This window comes from Dendronephthya gigantea, unplaced genomic scaffold (genome assembly GCF_004324835.1).
Source record: "Dendronephthya gigantea isolate DGI-Jeju-01 unplaced genomic scaffold, DenGig_1.0 000029F, whole genome shotgun sequence".
NCBI classification, from domain to species: Eukaryota; Metazoa; Cnidaria; class Anthozoa; order Malacalcyonacea; family Nephtheidae; genus Dendronephthya; species Dendronephthya gigantea.
Genome location: NW_021163039.1, coordinates 898,316 through 916,405, shown reverse-complemented (window position 1 = coordinate 916,405; position 18,090 = coordinate 898,316). Strand labels below are relative to the sequence as shown.

At 35.4% G+C, this 18,090-nt stretch overlaps 1 protein-coding gene across 1 annotated transcript; it reads left to right on the top strand.

Annotated features, from left to right (window-relative positions):
• Positions 1–158: 158 nt before the first annotated feature.
• Positions 159–16,962, top strand: LOC114523929 (trichohyalin-like). Its single transcript, XM_028544992.1, has 24 exons — positions 159–317; positions 1,191–1,274; positions 1,703–1,783; positions 1,888–1,979; positions 2,380–2,482; positions 3,557–3,614; positions 3,935–4,248; positions 4,683–4,743; positions 5,374–5,644; positions 6,082–6,208; positions 7,729–7,786; positions 8,105–8,385; positions 8,820–8,880; positions 9,496–9,815; positions 10,165–10,225; positions 10,857–11,170; positions 11,604–11,664; positions 12,295–12,565; positions 13,023–13,125; positions 13,712–13,769; positions 14,057–14,373; positions 14,798–14,858; positions 15,147–16,639; positions 16,765–16,962. Exons 1-24 carry the CDS (start codon positions 159–161, stop codon positions 16,960–16,962), a joined length of 5,007 nt encoding a protein of 1,668 aa, XP_028400793.1.
• The last annotated feature ends 1,128 nt before the right edge of the window (positions 16,963–18,090 follow it).

Genomic DNA, 18,090 nt, shown 5'->3' with positions numbered 1-18,090 from the left:
CTTTATTCGTTCGAATTTAAAATTGTTCTATCACAAATGTTGAAATTCGATGTTTAATAGGACGTATAAGATCGATTATAAGACCGAGTTGTAATTTCTTCGCATTTCTATAATTTATAGAGGAGATATTTCTTGGCTATAGTTGTAGAATTCACAACATGTCTTCACAAGAAAAAAAGACGAAACGTAAAAGCACAATGATGTTGAGTTTAATCAGTCGTTTTGACGGCGGTCAAGCAGAAAGTGGGAACGAAACAGATACCGAACACTATTCCCCAGATAACGAAACATCTGAAGAAATAGCAAGAAATACCAAGGTAAATACTTGTACATCATCCGATAATATAAAAATACTTTAAATTCCAAGCATGCATTTGGTCGATGCATGCAAATTATAGGCGATATGTACCGATTTAAATTACTGGTCAATTTAACGACGTCAAAAGCGTAAAAATGTATTTGAAGCATTTTACTTATTAATTTACAGCTTAGCCTAGCTAAAAATGTAAAAAAATTGCCGATTAGTTTAAAACGAAATTCCTCCTTCCTAGTGTATATAAGATATCTCAATTAATGGGACCCTAAAACCAGCCTTTGTTCTAGAAAGGAATTAGTATTCGGAAAGTGTCGGTTAATCATTGCCAAAACTTCTTATATTTCTTGAATGACGACCAAATCGTGACATAAAATATGAAGCGAAGAAATTTGATTATAGATATACAATTGAGGACTCAAACAGCGAACCGACCATGTCATCACACAAATGTTATCCCGCTGATGTAGTAATTAATTTTTAAGAGCCATGTTGATATAACTCAATATCAAAGTTAAAAGCTACTTTTATAAAACATATGAACACGAAATTGTTTCATAGTTTTGAAATATCACAACGTATTGCGCAATATCATTTTTCCAAATATAATTTTTCCAAATCACGAACATTTTAAACTTCTCTATAGAGAAGTTGTATACAAACATATGATATAAATTGCTCTGGCCGGCGTGGCCGCACCGATGAGCAGCTCCTGTAGGTTAATTTGTATTTTCTATAATTCGGGAGAATTCGGATAGTAGCCATGTTTCAAATCACGAACATTTTAAACTTCTCTACAAACATATGATATAAATTGCTCTGGCGGCACCGATGAGTTAGCTCCCGCAGATTAATTTGTATTTTCTATTTTGTATAGGAAGAATTCATTCAAGCAACGTTTGAAAAGCAAGCTGGAAGAATCCAAGATTTCAAATTCTATTTCGGAAGGAACAATCGTGGTGTAGGTTTCCGAAAAACATCTAGAACAAAATATTTAAATGCAGGCTATCAGGCTAGCTGTGTGTATACTTGCAGGCTAGATAAAAATAGCTTAATAAAATATTAAAAAGTTTAACAATAATATTCAAAACAATTATAAACTATAGCTGAATTATTTAGTTTGATACCACATCAGGATATATTCCCCAAAATACTTTCTACGCAAGCCGACAATATAAGTTGAAAAAGCGTGAACACTTTATTCGATATTTGTTTATGAATTATTAACTACATATTAAAGTAAAATCGCACAGAAGTCTTGAAATTTATACGTCTCCTATAAATACTTAATCTAGTTAAATGCATGAGAGGTTTGCAAACAAGCTAGGAATATATTGAATAATTCAGATGATAAAGTGGAGAACATAACCTAAATATTCTTTTTCGCAGGTTACGGGTTTGTTTATTCGAACGGTTCTTCCACAAAGTCCACTTGCGGGTAAAATCGAAAGTGGCGATCAGCTAATAAAGGTATTACTTTATTCATTTGTTTTTATAAATAATGCATGTTAAAAAAAATGTTAATATTAGGCCAAAGTTGTTCTAATTTATCATTATAATTGCCATGCATGCAGGTAAATGACACAGATGTCAAAAATTCAGAAAGTGTCGCTTTCAATCGGATCTTGGATAACTTATCTGGAACAGTGACGCTGGAAGTCTCGAGGTTAATTTTAACCCATTTAAATTTGCCTTGTATATATTTAGTAATTATTATACATAATGTATAATTTGTATGGTTTGCAAAATGGCGGTCGCCACAATCAGAAAACCGGGACCCAATTCTTCGAATCTTCGTAACATATCACTTTAATATCCAGTAAAAAAGCTTAGGTTGACCAAATGGGGATAACCTTAGGGATAATTTAAGATATGTTTCCTCTAAAAATATGAAAAGAAGAAAATATGATCTGTATCTTGATGATTGTGGCAATTTCCCTCGAGCACGCACACCAGCTATATAGGAACATTATGCATGTTGATTTAAAATAATTGACCGAAAAGCAGAAATCATACGAGCCAATTTTGCGAATTATATGCAGCTAGTTTTTCACTGCAATTAATAGAATCAGTCAAGACAAAGAGGTGAACGAAAAGGAAGAGTTAGAAGAGAAGGAATTGGTTGAAAGGATGCCTTCTAATACCGCGACGATGATTATATCAAGAATTGTATGTTTATTATTGTATTGCTATATCATATATGAATTTTGCAAAACATTCTTACGAGACTTCCTCGGTAGCTGCGACTTTGTATATGATGAGAGTCAAGGGAAGAAGCATGTAATAAAAGAGCTTGTGCTGGCAAAACACAGCAAAAATGTAGCATAACTTTGGTTATATATATATGTATGTATATATATATATATAATATATTATATATATATAATATATATATATATAATATAATATATATATAATAATATATACACCCATTTGCAAAAACGTTGGCCGCAGATAGATAGATAGATAGATACTCGAAGTCTAATTAGAAATGCATATGACTAGATTTGCATGGGATTTCAATCATATTACACAAGATATGCAATTCTAATTAGATTTCGAGTATCTATCTATCTATCTATCTGCGGCCAACGTTTTTGCAAATGGGTGTATATATATATATATTATATATATATATATATATAATATATTATAATATATATATATGTGCTTTTTTTGCTCTTAATTGAGCCATGTGTTCACTTGTGGATATATATGTGTAAGGTGTATTTTGTTCTTCTACACAAGCATGACCAACCGCGCAGTTGGTCATGCTTGTGTAGAAGAACAAAATACACCTTACATATATATATATTAATATAATTATATATAATATAATTATATATTATATATATATATTATATATATATATATATGTCTGTGTACATGTGATTTTGGGACAACCAACATTCACCTGTTTTTGATGGTAAGGGTGATGTTACAATTTTGGGCAATTACACCAAGAATGATATTGCACGGATAGGCACCTGGGGTATTTTTGCATGCAAAATAACTCAAAATAAGTTCCAATGGACACATTCCTATTAAAGGTTCTCAAAGTAAAGTATTCTGCGCAGGCTACTTGTTGTTTTGCCCAGTTCCCGCGCCATCTTGAATTTATCACATGTCACGTCTCCGCGATAGGTTAAAAACGGCATCTAATAAATTACATTAGGTAAAATCTACAGCTGTATTTTGCATAACATAATAAAGAACATTAAAACTGCGTAACGATACCTTTAGGACGCTGAGAAGGAAAAAAACCGGGATGAGATCGAGGGCGAACAAAATAAAACCGAAGGTAATTTTTGAAATTTCGCATGAGGAAATCAAAACTGTTCGTCCTGTAGCAGAGTAATTTTGTCAGTTCTTGAAGAAAAAATTAATTTTACTATTGGTGTAGAGCGCAATATAAAAAAACTCACGCAGAATATATTCAAAATACCACAAATTTGCAATCATGCAGTAAAGTGTTATCTATAGACCAATAGGCAAGAATTAAACTTAATCACCTTCCCAAGTGTTACATCTGCTCAAAATCTCTTTAAACATTCTTTCCATATCCTTAACTGGTGCACTTTACGTGGAAATTATTTGAAGAAATAATTGTATATTTGTAAGGAATGGAAGGTAATATTGAGAAAGCTTCCGGGAGAGAAATAGAAGGAGCCCGACGACAGGAAATAACACCAGTAAAGGAAGATAATGGTAAACAAGAAAACGTTGATAGTGAAAGTGTCATGCAACGTCCTCAAGATGGGAATGCTGAAGTGATCACTAACGTGATACGCCCTGATGATGATGTAAGCCTGAACGGAGACAGAAAGGAGGGAAAAGGAACGCAGAAAAGGAAACCCATGCCAAAACCAAGAAGTGTGGGCGATGGATTGTTTTGGTTAGAGAGAAGAAGACGTTCTAGAGCAATTGGGCTAAAGGTAAACGACTTACTGTACATATTTCGCTTTATGGTAACATAGACTAACACGGGTATATGAACTATTCATATGCTTATATGTTGTACAGTTCAAGCGGAACTGTTCAAATGTTTCTGTGGTTGTAAAAATGCAGGTTTAGAACACTATACATGCAGCTACAGCATGTATATTTTTTTGCAATTCTAGGAAACATGATTTACCTATACACCAGCATTCACTGAGAACGCCAAAATCTGTGCGTTTTAAGCAGGCAAAGAAACTTTTTGCAAACATTGTATTAAACATTCGACACTTATGCCCACAATTTGTGAGAGAATTTAGGGAGAGAGGATTTTCATATTTAAGTTCTTGCATTTGTTTTTTATGTTTATTCTCTCGTTCTTCCCTTTATTCGATATTGTACTTCTCTGTTTTAAGAAATAAAACTGTTTTAGGAAGCTAGGGAGAAGGAGGAGCACAGGCAAGAGATTGAAGGCGAACAAAATGCTTTTAAAGGTAAGAGTTACAACTTCGGGTATATATGTCTCTGGTTGAATGACCTTCAAAAATATATAGTCAGGTATTTCAAATCTTTGAACACATGCACATAAAACACCAAAACGAACATCGTATTGATTTATATGACACTATGAAACAGATTTTGGTAAAGAAACAAGCCTTGCATGTAACAATAAGTAAGCATATTACACCTAATCCTTCCACGAACTCTCCATTCATCATCAATGTATTTCATGTATTGAAATGTATTGTAGGCAATCAGTAATATATTTTTTGTAATACATGAGATCGAGGGCGAACAAAATAAAACCGGAGGTAATATTTGAAATTTCGCACGAGGAAATCAGAACTTTCCGTCCCGTAGCAAAGTAATTTTGTCAGTTCCTGAAGAAAATATTTACTATTGGTGTACAGCGCTTTATAAAAAAACTCACGCAGGATATATTCAGAATACCCTAACTTTGCAATCATGCAGTAAAGTGTTATCTAGAACGACAGGCAAGAATTAAACTTAATCACCTTCCTAAGTGTTATATCTGCTCAAAATCTCTTTAACATTCTTCCCATACCCTTAACTTGTGCACTTTACATGGAAATTATTTGAAGAAATAATTGTATATTTGTAAGGAATGGAAGGTAATATTGAGAAAGCTTCCGGGAGAGAAATAGCGGCCCGACGACAGGAAATAACACCAGTAAAGGAAGATTATGGTAAAAAAGAAAACGTTGATAATGAAAGTGTCATGCAACGTCCTCAAGATGGGAATGCTCAAGTGATCACTAACGTGATACGCCCTGATGATGATGTAAGCCTGAACGGAGACAGAAAGGAGGGAAAAGGAACGCAGAAAAACATCTTGGATAACTTATCTGGAACAGTGCCCCTGAAAGTCGTGAGGTAAATATGACCTCATTTACATTTGTCTTGTACATTTAGTACTTATTATACATAATGTATAATAATGTATAATGTATAATTTGTATGGTTTGCAAAATAGCGGTCGCCACCATCAGAAAACCGAGACTCAATTCTTCTGATCTTTATAACATATCACTTTAAAATCCAGTAAAAAATCAGCTTGGGTTAACCGAATGGGGATAACCTTAGAAATTATTTAAGATATATTTCCTCTTCGTTCAATAATTTATATGATTTTTAATGTAAAGTTATTAAAAAGAAGAAAATATGACCTGTATCTTGATGATTGTGGCAATTTCCCTTGAGCACGCACACCAGCTAGAAACATTATGCATGTTGATTTAAAATAAATGACCGAAAAAAAAATTCATTTCAGAGCAGAAATCACACGAACTAATTTTGCGAATTATATGCAGCTGGTTTTTCACTGCAATTGATAGAATCAGTCAAGACAAAGAGGTGAACGAAAAGGAAGAGTTAGAAGAGAAGGAATTGGTTGAAAGGATGCCTTCTAATGCCCCGACAGTGATTATATCAAGAATTGTATGTTTATTTTGTATTTCTATATCATATATGCATTTTGCAAAACATTCTTACGAGACTTCCTCGGTAGCTGCGACTTTGTATATGACGAGAGTCGATGGAAGAAGCATGTAATAAAAGAGCTTGTGCTGGCAAAACACAGCAAAAATGTGGCATAACTCTGGTTATATATATATATATGTCTGTGTACATGTGATTTTGGGACAACCAACATTTACCTGTTTTTCATGGTAAGGGTGATGTTACAATTTTGAGCAATTACACTAAGAATGATATTGCACGGATAGACACCTGGGGCCGGTTGTTCAAAAGCAGGTTAAATTTAACCCTGGGTTAGTGCTAAACCTGGGTTAAAATCCTTAACCCTAGGTTAGCTAAACCTGGGTTAAAATTGTGTTGTTCAAAGCAGGGTTAGCGGTAGGGTTAGTTAACCCAGCCTTACCCAGGGTTAAAATATTTAACCTAAGATTAAATGTATTTTAAGGACTAAATTGGATATAAGAACGTTTTCGATTGGTCAATAAACGAGCGTCAAAACTTTACCCGATGAGGATATATTGTCAGTCAAAAGTTTATATGCCGTGAGGGCAAGGTCACAGGGACGTTGTTTTGAATAGCAATTTCCGTGCATGGAATTTTGGAAAGATTCGAAATGAAAGGCCATTTTGTATGATAAACAATGTCGATGTGAAATAAAATTAAGCAAATTATAAACAATCTATTTTAAAATTTCAGGCACTCTTTGATTATTCAAAATTCAGGAACAAACGTAGCCTTACCACTTGCTGCCAATCAAAAGAATCGAATTTTGGCATCCGAAACTAATATTTCGATTACGATGCTTCAATTTGTATGGTTGTATTCATTTATCGTGTATTGGATTGAAGCGAAGATAAATAAATCAATACATCAGCTGAAACCGAACGAAGTCAAACTTTAATAATTCTTTGCTGTCGAAATTATTCGTAAAACCTTTCAAAAGTGTTTAATTCATGACGAATTATACGTGTTTACGTCTTTCAGTTCCTTATTCATCCATTTTGAATCGAAGTTAACCCAGGATTAAAAAGTTAACCCACCTAGCTAGCAGGGTTAATTTTTTTATCAATTTTAACCCAGGGTTAACGCTAACCGAGCTTTGTGCAACGCAAATCAACCAAGGTTTAAAATTTAACCCTGGGTTAGGCATTTTTAACCCTGGGTTAGCGTTAACCGGCTTTTGAACAACCGGCCCCTGGGGTATTTTTGCATGCAAAATAACTCAAAATAAGTTCCAATGGACACATTCCTATTAAAGGTTCTCAAAGTAAAGTATTCTGTCCAAGCTACTTGCTGTTTTGCCCAGTTCCCGCGCCATCTTGAAATTTATCACATGTCACGTCTCCGCGATAGGTACGAGTCTGAAATCGAGACCTTCCATATCAGTTAAAAACGGCATTTAATAAATTACATTAGGTAAAATCAACAGTAATTCGCATAACATAATAAAGAACATTAAAACTGCGTAACGATACCTTTAGGACGCTGAGAAGGAAAAAAACCGGGATGAGATCGAGGGCGAACAAAATAAAACCGAAGGTAATATTTGAAATTTCGCATGAGGAAATCAGAACTGTTCGTCCTGTAGCAGAGTAATTTTGTCATTTCTTGAAGAAAATATTTACTATTGGTGTACAGCGCAGCGCTATATAAAAAAACTCACGCAGGATATATTCAAAATATCACAAATTTGCAATCATGCAGAAAAGTGTTATCTAGACCAACGGGCAAGAATTAATCTTAATCACCTTCCCAAGTGTTATATCTTCTCAAAATCTCTTTAAACATTCTTCCCATACCCTAAACTCGTGCACTTTACGTGGAAATTATTTGAAAAAATAATTGTATTTTTGTAAGGAATTGAAGGTAATATTGAGAAAGTTTCCGGGAGGGAAATAGGAGCCCGACGACAGGAAATAACACCAGTAAAGGAGGATAATGGCAAACAAGAAAACGTCGATATTGACAGTGCCATGCAACGTCCTCAAGATGGGAATGCTGAAGTGATCACTAACGTGATACGCCCTGATGATGATATAAGCCTGAACGGAGACAGAAGAAGACGTGTGGGCAATCGATTGTTTTATAATAGGTTGGAAAGAGGAAGACGTTCTAGAGCAATATTAATTGCGCTAAAGGTAAACGACTTACTGTACATATTTCGCTTTATGGTAACATAGACTAACACGGGTATATGAACTATTCATATGCTTATATGTTGTACAGTTCAAGCGGAACTGTTCAAATGTTTCTGTGGTTGTAAAAATGCAGGTTTAGAACACTATACATGCAGCTACAGCATGTATATTTTTTTGCAATTCTAGGAAACATGATTTACCTATACACCAGCATTCACTGAGAACGCCAAAATCTGTGCGTTTTAAGCAGGCAAAGAAACTTTTTGCAAACATTGTATTAAACATTCGACACTTATGCCCACAATTTGTGAGAGAATTTAGGGAGAGAGGATTTTCATATTTAAGTTCTTGCATTTGTTTTTTATGTTTATTCTCTCGTTCTTCCCTTTATTCGATATTGTACTTCTCTGTTTTAAGAAATAAAACTGTTTTAGGAAGCTAGGGAGAAGGAGGAGCACAGGCAAGAGATTGAAGGCGAACAAAATGCTTTTAAAGGTAAGAGTTACAACTTCGGGTATATATGTCTCTGGTTGAATGACCTTCAAAAATATATAGTCAGGTATTTCAAATCTTTGAACACATGCACATAAAACAACAAAAGGAACATCGTATTGATTTTACATTTCGGTAAAGAAACAAGCCTGCATGTAACAATAAGTAAGCATATTACACGCAATCCTTCCACGAACTCTCCATTCATCATCAATGTATTTCATGTATTAAAATGTATTGTTAGGCAATCAGTAATATATTTTTTGCAATACATGAGATCGAAGGCGAACAAAATAAAACCGAAGGTGATATTTGAAATTTTGCATGAGGAAATCAGAACTGTCCGTCCTGTAGCAGAGTAATTTTGTCAGTTCCTGAAGAAAATACTTACTATTGGTGTACAGGGCTATATAAAAAAACTCACGCAGGATATATTCAGAATACCCCAAATTTGCAATCATGCAGTAAAGTGTTATCTAGACCGACAGGCAAGAATTAAACTTAATCACCTTCCCAAGTGTTATATCTGCTCAAAATCTCTTTAAACATTCTTTCCATACCCTTAATTCGTGCACTTTACGTGGAAACTATTTGAAGAAATAATTGTATATTTGTAAGGAATGGAAGGTAATATTGAGAAAGCTTCCGGGAGAGAAATAGAAGGAGCCCGACGACAGGAAATAACACCAGTAAAGGAAGATAATGGTAAACAAGAAAACGTTGATGATGAAAGTGTCATGCAACGTCCTCAAGATGGGAATGCTGAAGTGATCACTAACGTGATACGCCCTGATGATGATGTAAGCCTGAACGGAGACAGAAAGGAGGGAAAAGGAACGCAGAAAAGGAAACCCATGCCAAAACCAAGAAGTGTGGGCGATGAATTTTTTTGGTTAGAGAGAAGAAGATGTTCTAGAGCAATTAAGCTAAACTTTAAGGTAAACGACTTACTGTACATATTTCGCTTTATGGTAATTAACATACACTAACACGGGTATATGAACTATTTATATATGCTTATATTGTGTACAGTTCAAAGGAAACATGATTTACCTATACACCAGCATTCACTGAGAACGCCAAAATCTGTGCGTTTTAAGCAGGCAAAGAAGCTTTTTGCAAACATTCTATTAAACATTCGATACTTATGCCCACAATTTGTGAGAGAAAGTAGGGAGAGAGGATTTTCATACTTAAGTTCTTGCATTTGTCTTTTATGTTTATTCTCTCGTTCTTCCCTTTATTCGATATTGCACTTCACTGTTTTAAGAAATAAAACTGTTTTAGGAAGCTAGGGAGAAGGAGGAGCACAGGCAAGAGATTGAAGGCGAACAAAATGCTTTTAAAGGTAAGAGTTACAACTTCGGGTATATATGTCTCTGGTTGAATGACCATCAAAAATATATAGTCAGGTATTTCAAATCTTTGAACACATGCACATAAAACAACAAAACGAACATCGTATTGATTTATATGACACTATGTAACAGGTTTCGGTAAAGAAACAAGCCTTGCATGTAACAATAAGTAAGCATATTACACGCAATCCTTCCACGAACTCTCCATTCATCATCAATGTATTTCATGTATTGAAATGTATTGTTACGCAATCAGTAATATATTTTTGTAATACATGAGATCGAGGGCGAACAAAATAAAACCGAAGGTAATATTTGAAATTTCGCATGAGGAAATCAGAACTGTCCGTCCCGTAGCAGAGTAATTTTGTCAGTTCCTGAAGAAAATACTTACTATTGGTGTACAGCGCTATATAAAAAAACTCACGCAGGATATATTCAGAATACCCCAAATTTGCAATCATGCAGTAAAGTGTTATCTAGAACGACAGGCAAGAATTAAACTTAATCACCTTCCCAAGTGTTATATCTGCTCAAAATCTCTTTAAACATTCTTTCCATACCCTTAATTCGTGCACTTTACGTGGAAATTATTTGAAGAAATAATTGTATATTTGCAAGGAATGGAAGGTAATATTGAGAAAGCTTCCGGGAGAGAAATAGAAGGAGCCCAACGACAGGAAATAACACCAGTAAAGGAAGATAATGGTAAACAAGAAAACGTTGATAGTGAAAGTGTCATGCAACGTCCTCAAGATGGGAATGCTGAAGTGATCACTAACGTGATACGCCCTGATGATGATGTAAGCCTGCACGAAGACAGAAAGGAGGGAAAAGGAACGCAGAAAAGGAAACCCATGCCAAAACCAAGAAGTGTGGGCGATGGATTGTTTTGGTTAGAGAGAAGAAGACGTTCTAGAGCAATTGGGCTAAAGGTAAACGACTTACTGTACATATTTCGCTTTATGGTAACATAGACTAACACGGGTATATGAACTATTCATATGCTTATATGTTGTACAGTTCAAGCGGAACTGTTCAAATGTTTCTGTGGTTGTAAAAATGCAGGTTTAGAACACTATACATGCAGCTACCGCATGTATATTTTTTGCAATTCTAGGAAACATGATTTACCTATACACCAGCATTCACTGAGAACGCCAAAATCTGTGCGTTTTAAGCAGGCAAAGAAACTTTTTGCAAACATTGTATGAAACACTCGACACTTATGCCCACAATTTGTGAGAGAATTTAGGGAGAGAGGATTTTCATATTTAAGTTCTTGCATTTGTTTTTTATGTTTATTCTCTCGTTCTTCCCTTTATTCGATATTGTACTTCTCTGTTTTAAGAAATAAAACTGTTTTAGGAAGCTAGGGAGAAGGAGGAGCACAGGCAAGAGATTGAAGGCGAACAAAATGCTTTTAAAGGTAAGAGTTACAACTTCGGGTATATATGTCTCTGGTTGAATGACCATCAAAAATATATAGTCAGGTATTTCAAATCTTTGAACACATGCACATATAACAACAAAACGAACATCGTATTGATTTATATGACACTATGAAACAGATTTTGGTAAAGAAACAAGCCTTGCATGTAACAATAAGTAAGCATATTACACCTAATCCTTCCACGAACTCTCCATTCATCATCAATGTATTTCATGTATTGAAATGTATTGTTAGGCAATCAGTAATATATTTTTTGTAATACATGAGATCGAGGGCGAACAAAATAAAACCGAAGGTAATATTTGAAATTTCGCACGAGGAAATCAGAACTTTCCGTCCCGTAGCAAAGTAATTTTGTCAGTTTCTGAAGAAAATATTTACTATTGGTGTACAGCGCTTTATAAAAAAACTAACGCAGGATATATTCAAAATACCACAAATTTGCAATCATGCAGTAAAGTGTTATCTAGATCGACAAGCAAGAATTAAACTTAATCACCTTCCCAAGTGTTATATCTGCTCAAAATCTTTAAACATTCTTCCCATACCCTTAACTCATGCACTTTACGTGAAAATTATTTAAAGAAATAATTGTATTTTTGTAAGGAATGGAAGGTAATATTGAGAAAGCTTCCGGGAGAGAAATAGGGGCCCGACGACAGGAAATAACACCAGTAAAGGAAGATAATGGTAAACAAGAAAACGTCGATAATGACAGTGTCATGCAACGTCCTCAAGATGGGAATGCTCAAGTGATCACTAACGTGATACGCCCTGATGATGATGCAAGCCTGAACGGAGACAGAAAGGAGGGAAAAGGAACGCAGAAAAGCATCTTGGATAACTTATCTGGAACAGTGACGCTGGAAGTTTCGAGGTAAATATGACCCCATTTACATTTGCCTTGTACATTTAGTAATTATTATACATAATGTATAATAATGTATAATGTATAATTTGTATGGTTTGCAAAATAGCGGTCGCCACCATCAGAAAACCGAGACTCAATTCTTCTGATCTTTATAACATATCACTTTAAAATCCGGTAAAAAAACAGCTTGGGTTAACCGAATGGGGATAACCTTAGAAATTATTTAAGATATATTTCCTCTTCCTTCAATAATTTATATGATTTTTAATGTAAAGTTATTAAAAAGAAGAAAATATGACCTGTATCTTGATGATTGTGGCAATTTCCCTTGAGCACGCACACCAGCCAACATTATGCATGTTGATTTAAAATAATTGACCGAAAAAAAATTCATTTCAGAGCAGAAATCACACGAACTAATTTTGCGAATTATATGCAGCTAGTTTTTTACTGCAATTAATAGAATCAGTCAAGACAAAGAGGTGAACGAAAAGGAAGAGTTAGAAGAGAAGGAATTGGTTGAAAGGATGCCTTCTAATACCCCGACAATGATTATATCAAGAATTGTATGTTTATTATTGTATTTATACATCATATATGCATTTTGCAAAACATTCTTACAAGACTTCCTCAGTAGCTGCGACTTCGTATATATACATCATATATGATGAGAGTCGAGGGAAGAAGCATCTAATAAAAGAGCTTGAGCTGGCAAAACACAGCAAAAATGTGGCATAACTCTGATTATATATATATGTCTGTGTACATGTGATTTTGGGACAACCAACATTTACCTGTTTTTCATGGTAAGGGTGATGTTACAATTTTGAGCAATTACACTAAGAATGATATTGCACGGATAGACACCTGGGGTATTTTTGCATGCAAAATAACTCAAAATAAGTTCCAATGGACACATTCCTATTAAAGGTTCTCAAAGTAAAGTATTCTGTCCAGGCTACTTGCTGTTTTACCCAGTTCCCGCGCCATCTTGAATTTATCACAGGTCAAGTCTCCGCGATAGGTACGAGTCGGAAATCGAGACCTTCCATATCAGTTAAAAACGGCATCTACTAACTTACATTAGGTAAAATCAACAGTAATTCGCATAACATAATAAAGAACATTAAAACTGCGTAACGATACCTTTAGGACGCTGAGAAGGAAAAAAACCGGGATGAGATCGAGGGCGAACAAAATAAATCCGAAGGTAATATTTAAAATTTCGCATGAAGAAATCAGAACTGTCCGTCCCGTAACAGAGTAATTTTGTCAGTTCTTGAAGAAAATATTTACTATTGGTGTAGAGCGCTTTATAAAAAAACTCACGCAGGATGTATTCAAAATACCACAAATTTGCAATCATGCAGTAAAGTGTTATCGAGACCGATAGGCAACTTAATAGGATAACTTAATCACCTTCCCAAGTGTTATATCTGCTCAATATCGTGCACTTTACGTGGAAATTATTTGAGGAAATAATTGTATTTTTGTAAGGAATTGAAGGTAATATTGAGAAAGTTTCCAAGAGAGAAATAGAAGGAGCCCGACGACAGGAAATAACACCAGTAAAGGAGGATAATGGTAAACAAGAAAACGTCGATATTGACAGTGCCATGCAACGTCCTCAGGATGGGAATGCTGAAGTGATCACTAACGTGATACGCCCTGATGATGATGTAAGCCTGAACGGAGACAGAAAGGAGGGAAAAGGAACGCAGAAAAGCAAACCCACGCCAAAACCAAAACGTGTGGGCATGAGATGGTTTCCTAGGTTAAATAGAAAAAGACGTTCTAGAGCAATTGTGCTAACGGTAAACGACTTATACATATTTCGCTTTATGGTAACATGCATACACTAACACGGGTATATGAACTATTCATATATGCTTATATGTTGTACAGTTCAAGCGGAATTGTTCAAATGTTTCTGTGGTTGTAAACAGGTTTAGAACACTATACATGCAGCTATAGCTTTTTTGTAATTCTAGGAAACATGATTTACCTACACACCAGCATTCACTGAGAATGCCAAAATCTGTGCGTTTTAAGCAGGCAAAGAAGCTTTTTGCAAACATTCTATTAAACATTCGATACTTATGCCCACAATTTGTGAGAGAATTTAGGGAGAGAGGATTTTCATTTTTAAGTTCTTGCATTTGTTTTTATGTTTATTTTCTCGTCCTTCCCTTTATTCGACATTGTACTTCTCTGCTTTAAGAAATAAAACTGTTTTAGGAAGCTAGGGAGAAGGAGGAGCACAGGCAAGAGATTGAAGGAGAACAAAATGCTTTTAAAGGTAAGAGTTACAACTTCGGGCATATAGGTCTCAGGTTGAATGACCGTCAAAAATATATAGTCAGTTATTTCAAATCTTAGAACACATGCACATAAAACAACAAAACGAACATCGTATTGATTTATATGACACTATGTAACAGGTTTCGGTAAAGAAACAAGCCTTGCATGTAACAATAAGTAAGCATACTACACGTAATCCTTCCACGAACTCTCCATTCATCATCAACGTATTTTATGTATTGAAATGTATTGTAGGCAATCAGTAATATATTTTTTGTCTTAAAAGGAAAAGGAAAAGAAAGTAAAGTTATGCAAAAATACACGGAAAAAATAGTCCAACATCTTGGTCAGGAAGAAAATAGTAATGTGGACAAAGTGTTGGGCACTGACTTGGCGAACAATACGGATTGCTGTCAAATTGAGAATAATATCGAGGTGAGTCAGGGGACCATCGAAATAGACCGTTCTGAAGCTGAGAATGCTGGTCTAACTGGTCAAATACAGACAATACAAAATAACGGTCTGGATCTCAGAGTACAACTCTTAGAAAAGGAAAATAAACATTTAGAAAAAGAGAACAGCGACCTAATGTATATTGGCGCACTTCTTCAAGAGGAAAGCCGTCGATTCCCGTTAGCAGGATTCCGTGGATTCTCGGAGTTCCACGACGAAAGACAACTTCGCCGAGAAATACAAAGGAAGGACGTCGAAATTCAACAACTACTTCAAGAGAAAAGGCAGGGAACCAATGAAATTGACCAACTTCGACGAGAAAAAAGTGAGATTGAGACTCAAATTCAGAAATTTAGTAAAGAGAATATGGAAATGGCGACCCAGATTCAACAATCAAGTGAAGAAAAAGGTGCAATGGTGATCCAGATTCAACAATATGAGCATGAGAAAAATGAGATGGCGATCCAGATTCAACAACTTAAACAAGAGAAAAGTGAAATGGTGACACGGATTCAACAATTAATTGAAGACGAGAGGGAGAAGGCCAACGAGATCGAGCAACTGAAAACGGAAAGCGTTACTAAGAATAACAATATTCTACAATGCGAGGAAGAAAAAACTAGAATGAGCAATGAGATTCGGCACCTCAACGAAGAAAAAGATGAGATACGAAATGGTTCGCTAGAACTTCAACAGGAAAACCACAACATGAAAATTGAAATTCAACAGCTTCAAGAAGAGACATTGTCTAGCTTTATCACAGAAAGTGGAACAGTGATAGTTTCTAATGGGTCTGAGCTAGGAAGAGGAGGTTATGCAGCTGTGTACAAAGGAGACTTTCACGGAACGGAGGTGGCAGTAAAGGAATATTATCACGTTATTATTTCCCCGCATAATATGAAAATGTTGGAACGAGAAATAAATATCGCTGCACGATGTCGACATCCCAATTTGTTACAGTTTCTATGTGCGACAAAAAATGATCAAAATCATTTGTTAATCGTGACAGAACTGATGGATATGACTCTGCGTTCTTTCGTCGAGGAACGAAAAGAAAAGTCGCGACTAAAAAATCACGAAGTTAAATTCATTTCCTTAGATGTCGCATGTGGCTTAAACTACCTTCATTCAATGAAGCCAAGTCCAATAATTCATCGTGACATCAGCAGTGCCAACGTATTGCTGAGCATCGAGCATGGCGAAGTGAGAAGAGCCAAGATATCAGATTATGGTTCAGCAAATTTCATGGAAGTTTGTACTACACCGAACCCAGGATCAGCCGTTTACGCCGCACCAGAAGCAACGCATGCTCAACATAGCCCAAAGGTAACCAAATTACGACCCTGTACGCTGTACATTAGATTAGTTCAGTCAACATAAATTTAGGAACCTTGTTCGACAAGACATTAGTTTATTTGTTTATTCATACAATTTTGTTTATATCATGTCAGATTGACGTATTCTCTTATGGCGTGCTGGTTTGTGAGATGTTCATTTCTGAGTTTCCCGATAAAAAAAGAATTAGTCATCAAGTGAAGAGAATTGACAATGATAGGATCAAAAAATTGGTGAAACATTGTACAGCAGAGGATCCACAGGAAAGGCCACCGATGTCGCAAATAATTAGTTTATGGCAACAGATAAAATGATGTGACCAATAATCTTGATGAAACTTAATTTACCTACCACAGGTTGTATAAATATGTTGAGCGATAATATCTAGTTTGCAAGACTCTCAAATCTCAAAAAAAGAAATCACACGAGCTAGTGAACAACAATAACAAACGTTAGAATAACATACAATTTTGACCCGCTAAGAAAATTTCGACCTATCATTCATTGTTTTCACAGTCAATGAACACTGAAATATTAGCATAGCGGGACATATTGTCAGGCTGGCTACGCTACTGCTAAATTAAGAAGAGTTTAGGCACCAAACCAAAGATATTCGAGATTTGAGAACATTGCAAGTTATCTTTTATGGTAGTCTAGTACTTTGTAGCTCCGCCAACAGGGCAGTGCAGAGTTTATGTTGCTCTCACGAATAGCTATCGCGGGCGCACGGTAAGAAATATAGAATCAGGGTGAGGCCAGCGGTTAAAAACCATAAACGAAAGTTTCGCTTCTCACCTGTAAGTTTGAGGGCAGAAAATCATACGGCTGTTTTGGACATAGTCGAGGAGCATAATTAATAATTAAACTATTAATTTGAATATCTCAATAGGATAATTCTTTATAACAAACACTTTGACCCGTTCTCAAGTGCGAAGAGTTTATCGAGGTATCATATTCATACGCTGACGGAACAGACACTAATGATACCACAGTTACCACTTTAAAGAAATGTTTTGGTTATAGGCTGATGATGAGACCGCGAAAGCTTTCTTTTTACTTTTGTATTTGACCTTATGTATCTGCATGTCCGAAATATTGTGTTAGTATTGTGTCTTTGGTCGAACTGGAGATTTCTACAGTTATTTTCGAGAGAATCGGAGAGATTACTCGCTTATGAAAATCGAAGTTGGAGTTCCAGAAGGGCTTATGACCCTCTCTCCCGATATAGCATGCACAGATTTTTAAGTATCCTTTGATAGATGGTGCAATAAAATGAATAAATACTATTTACGGTTCAGTATTGCTGTTTCATGCATAGCGGCGAATACCTCTCTTGACAGAAAAGATTAACATTTGGGTTATAGGTTTATGACATAATGGAACGTTTTGTACATTTGATCTTTACCGTTAATTAACGCGGCAGTCCAAGTCTGGGAAATTCG

What these genes read in the sequence shown, in the direction of transcription:
- LOC114523929 (XM_028544992.1), top strand. Translation starts at nt 159, where the DNA reads ATGTCTTCACAAGAAAAAAAGACGAAACGTAAAAGCACAATGATGTTG. An exon ending in CGAACAAAATGCTTTTAAAG is followed by an intron (nt 10,226 to 10,856) that starts GTAAGAGTTACA and finishes TATATTTGCAAG; the next exon opens with GAATGGAAGGTAATATTGAG. An exon ending in GTGACGCTGGAAGTTTCGAG is followed by an intron (nt 12,566 to 13,022) that starts GTAAATATGACC and finishes TGCAATTAATAG; the next exon opens with AATCAGTCAAGACAAAGAGG.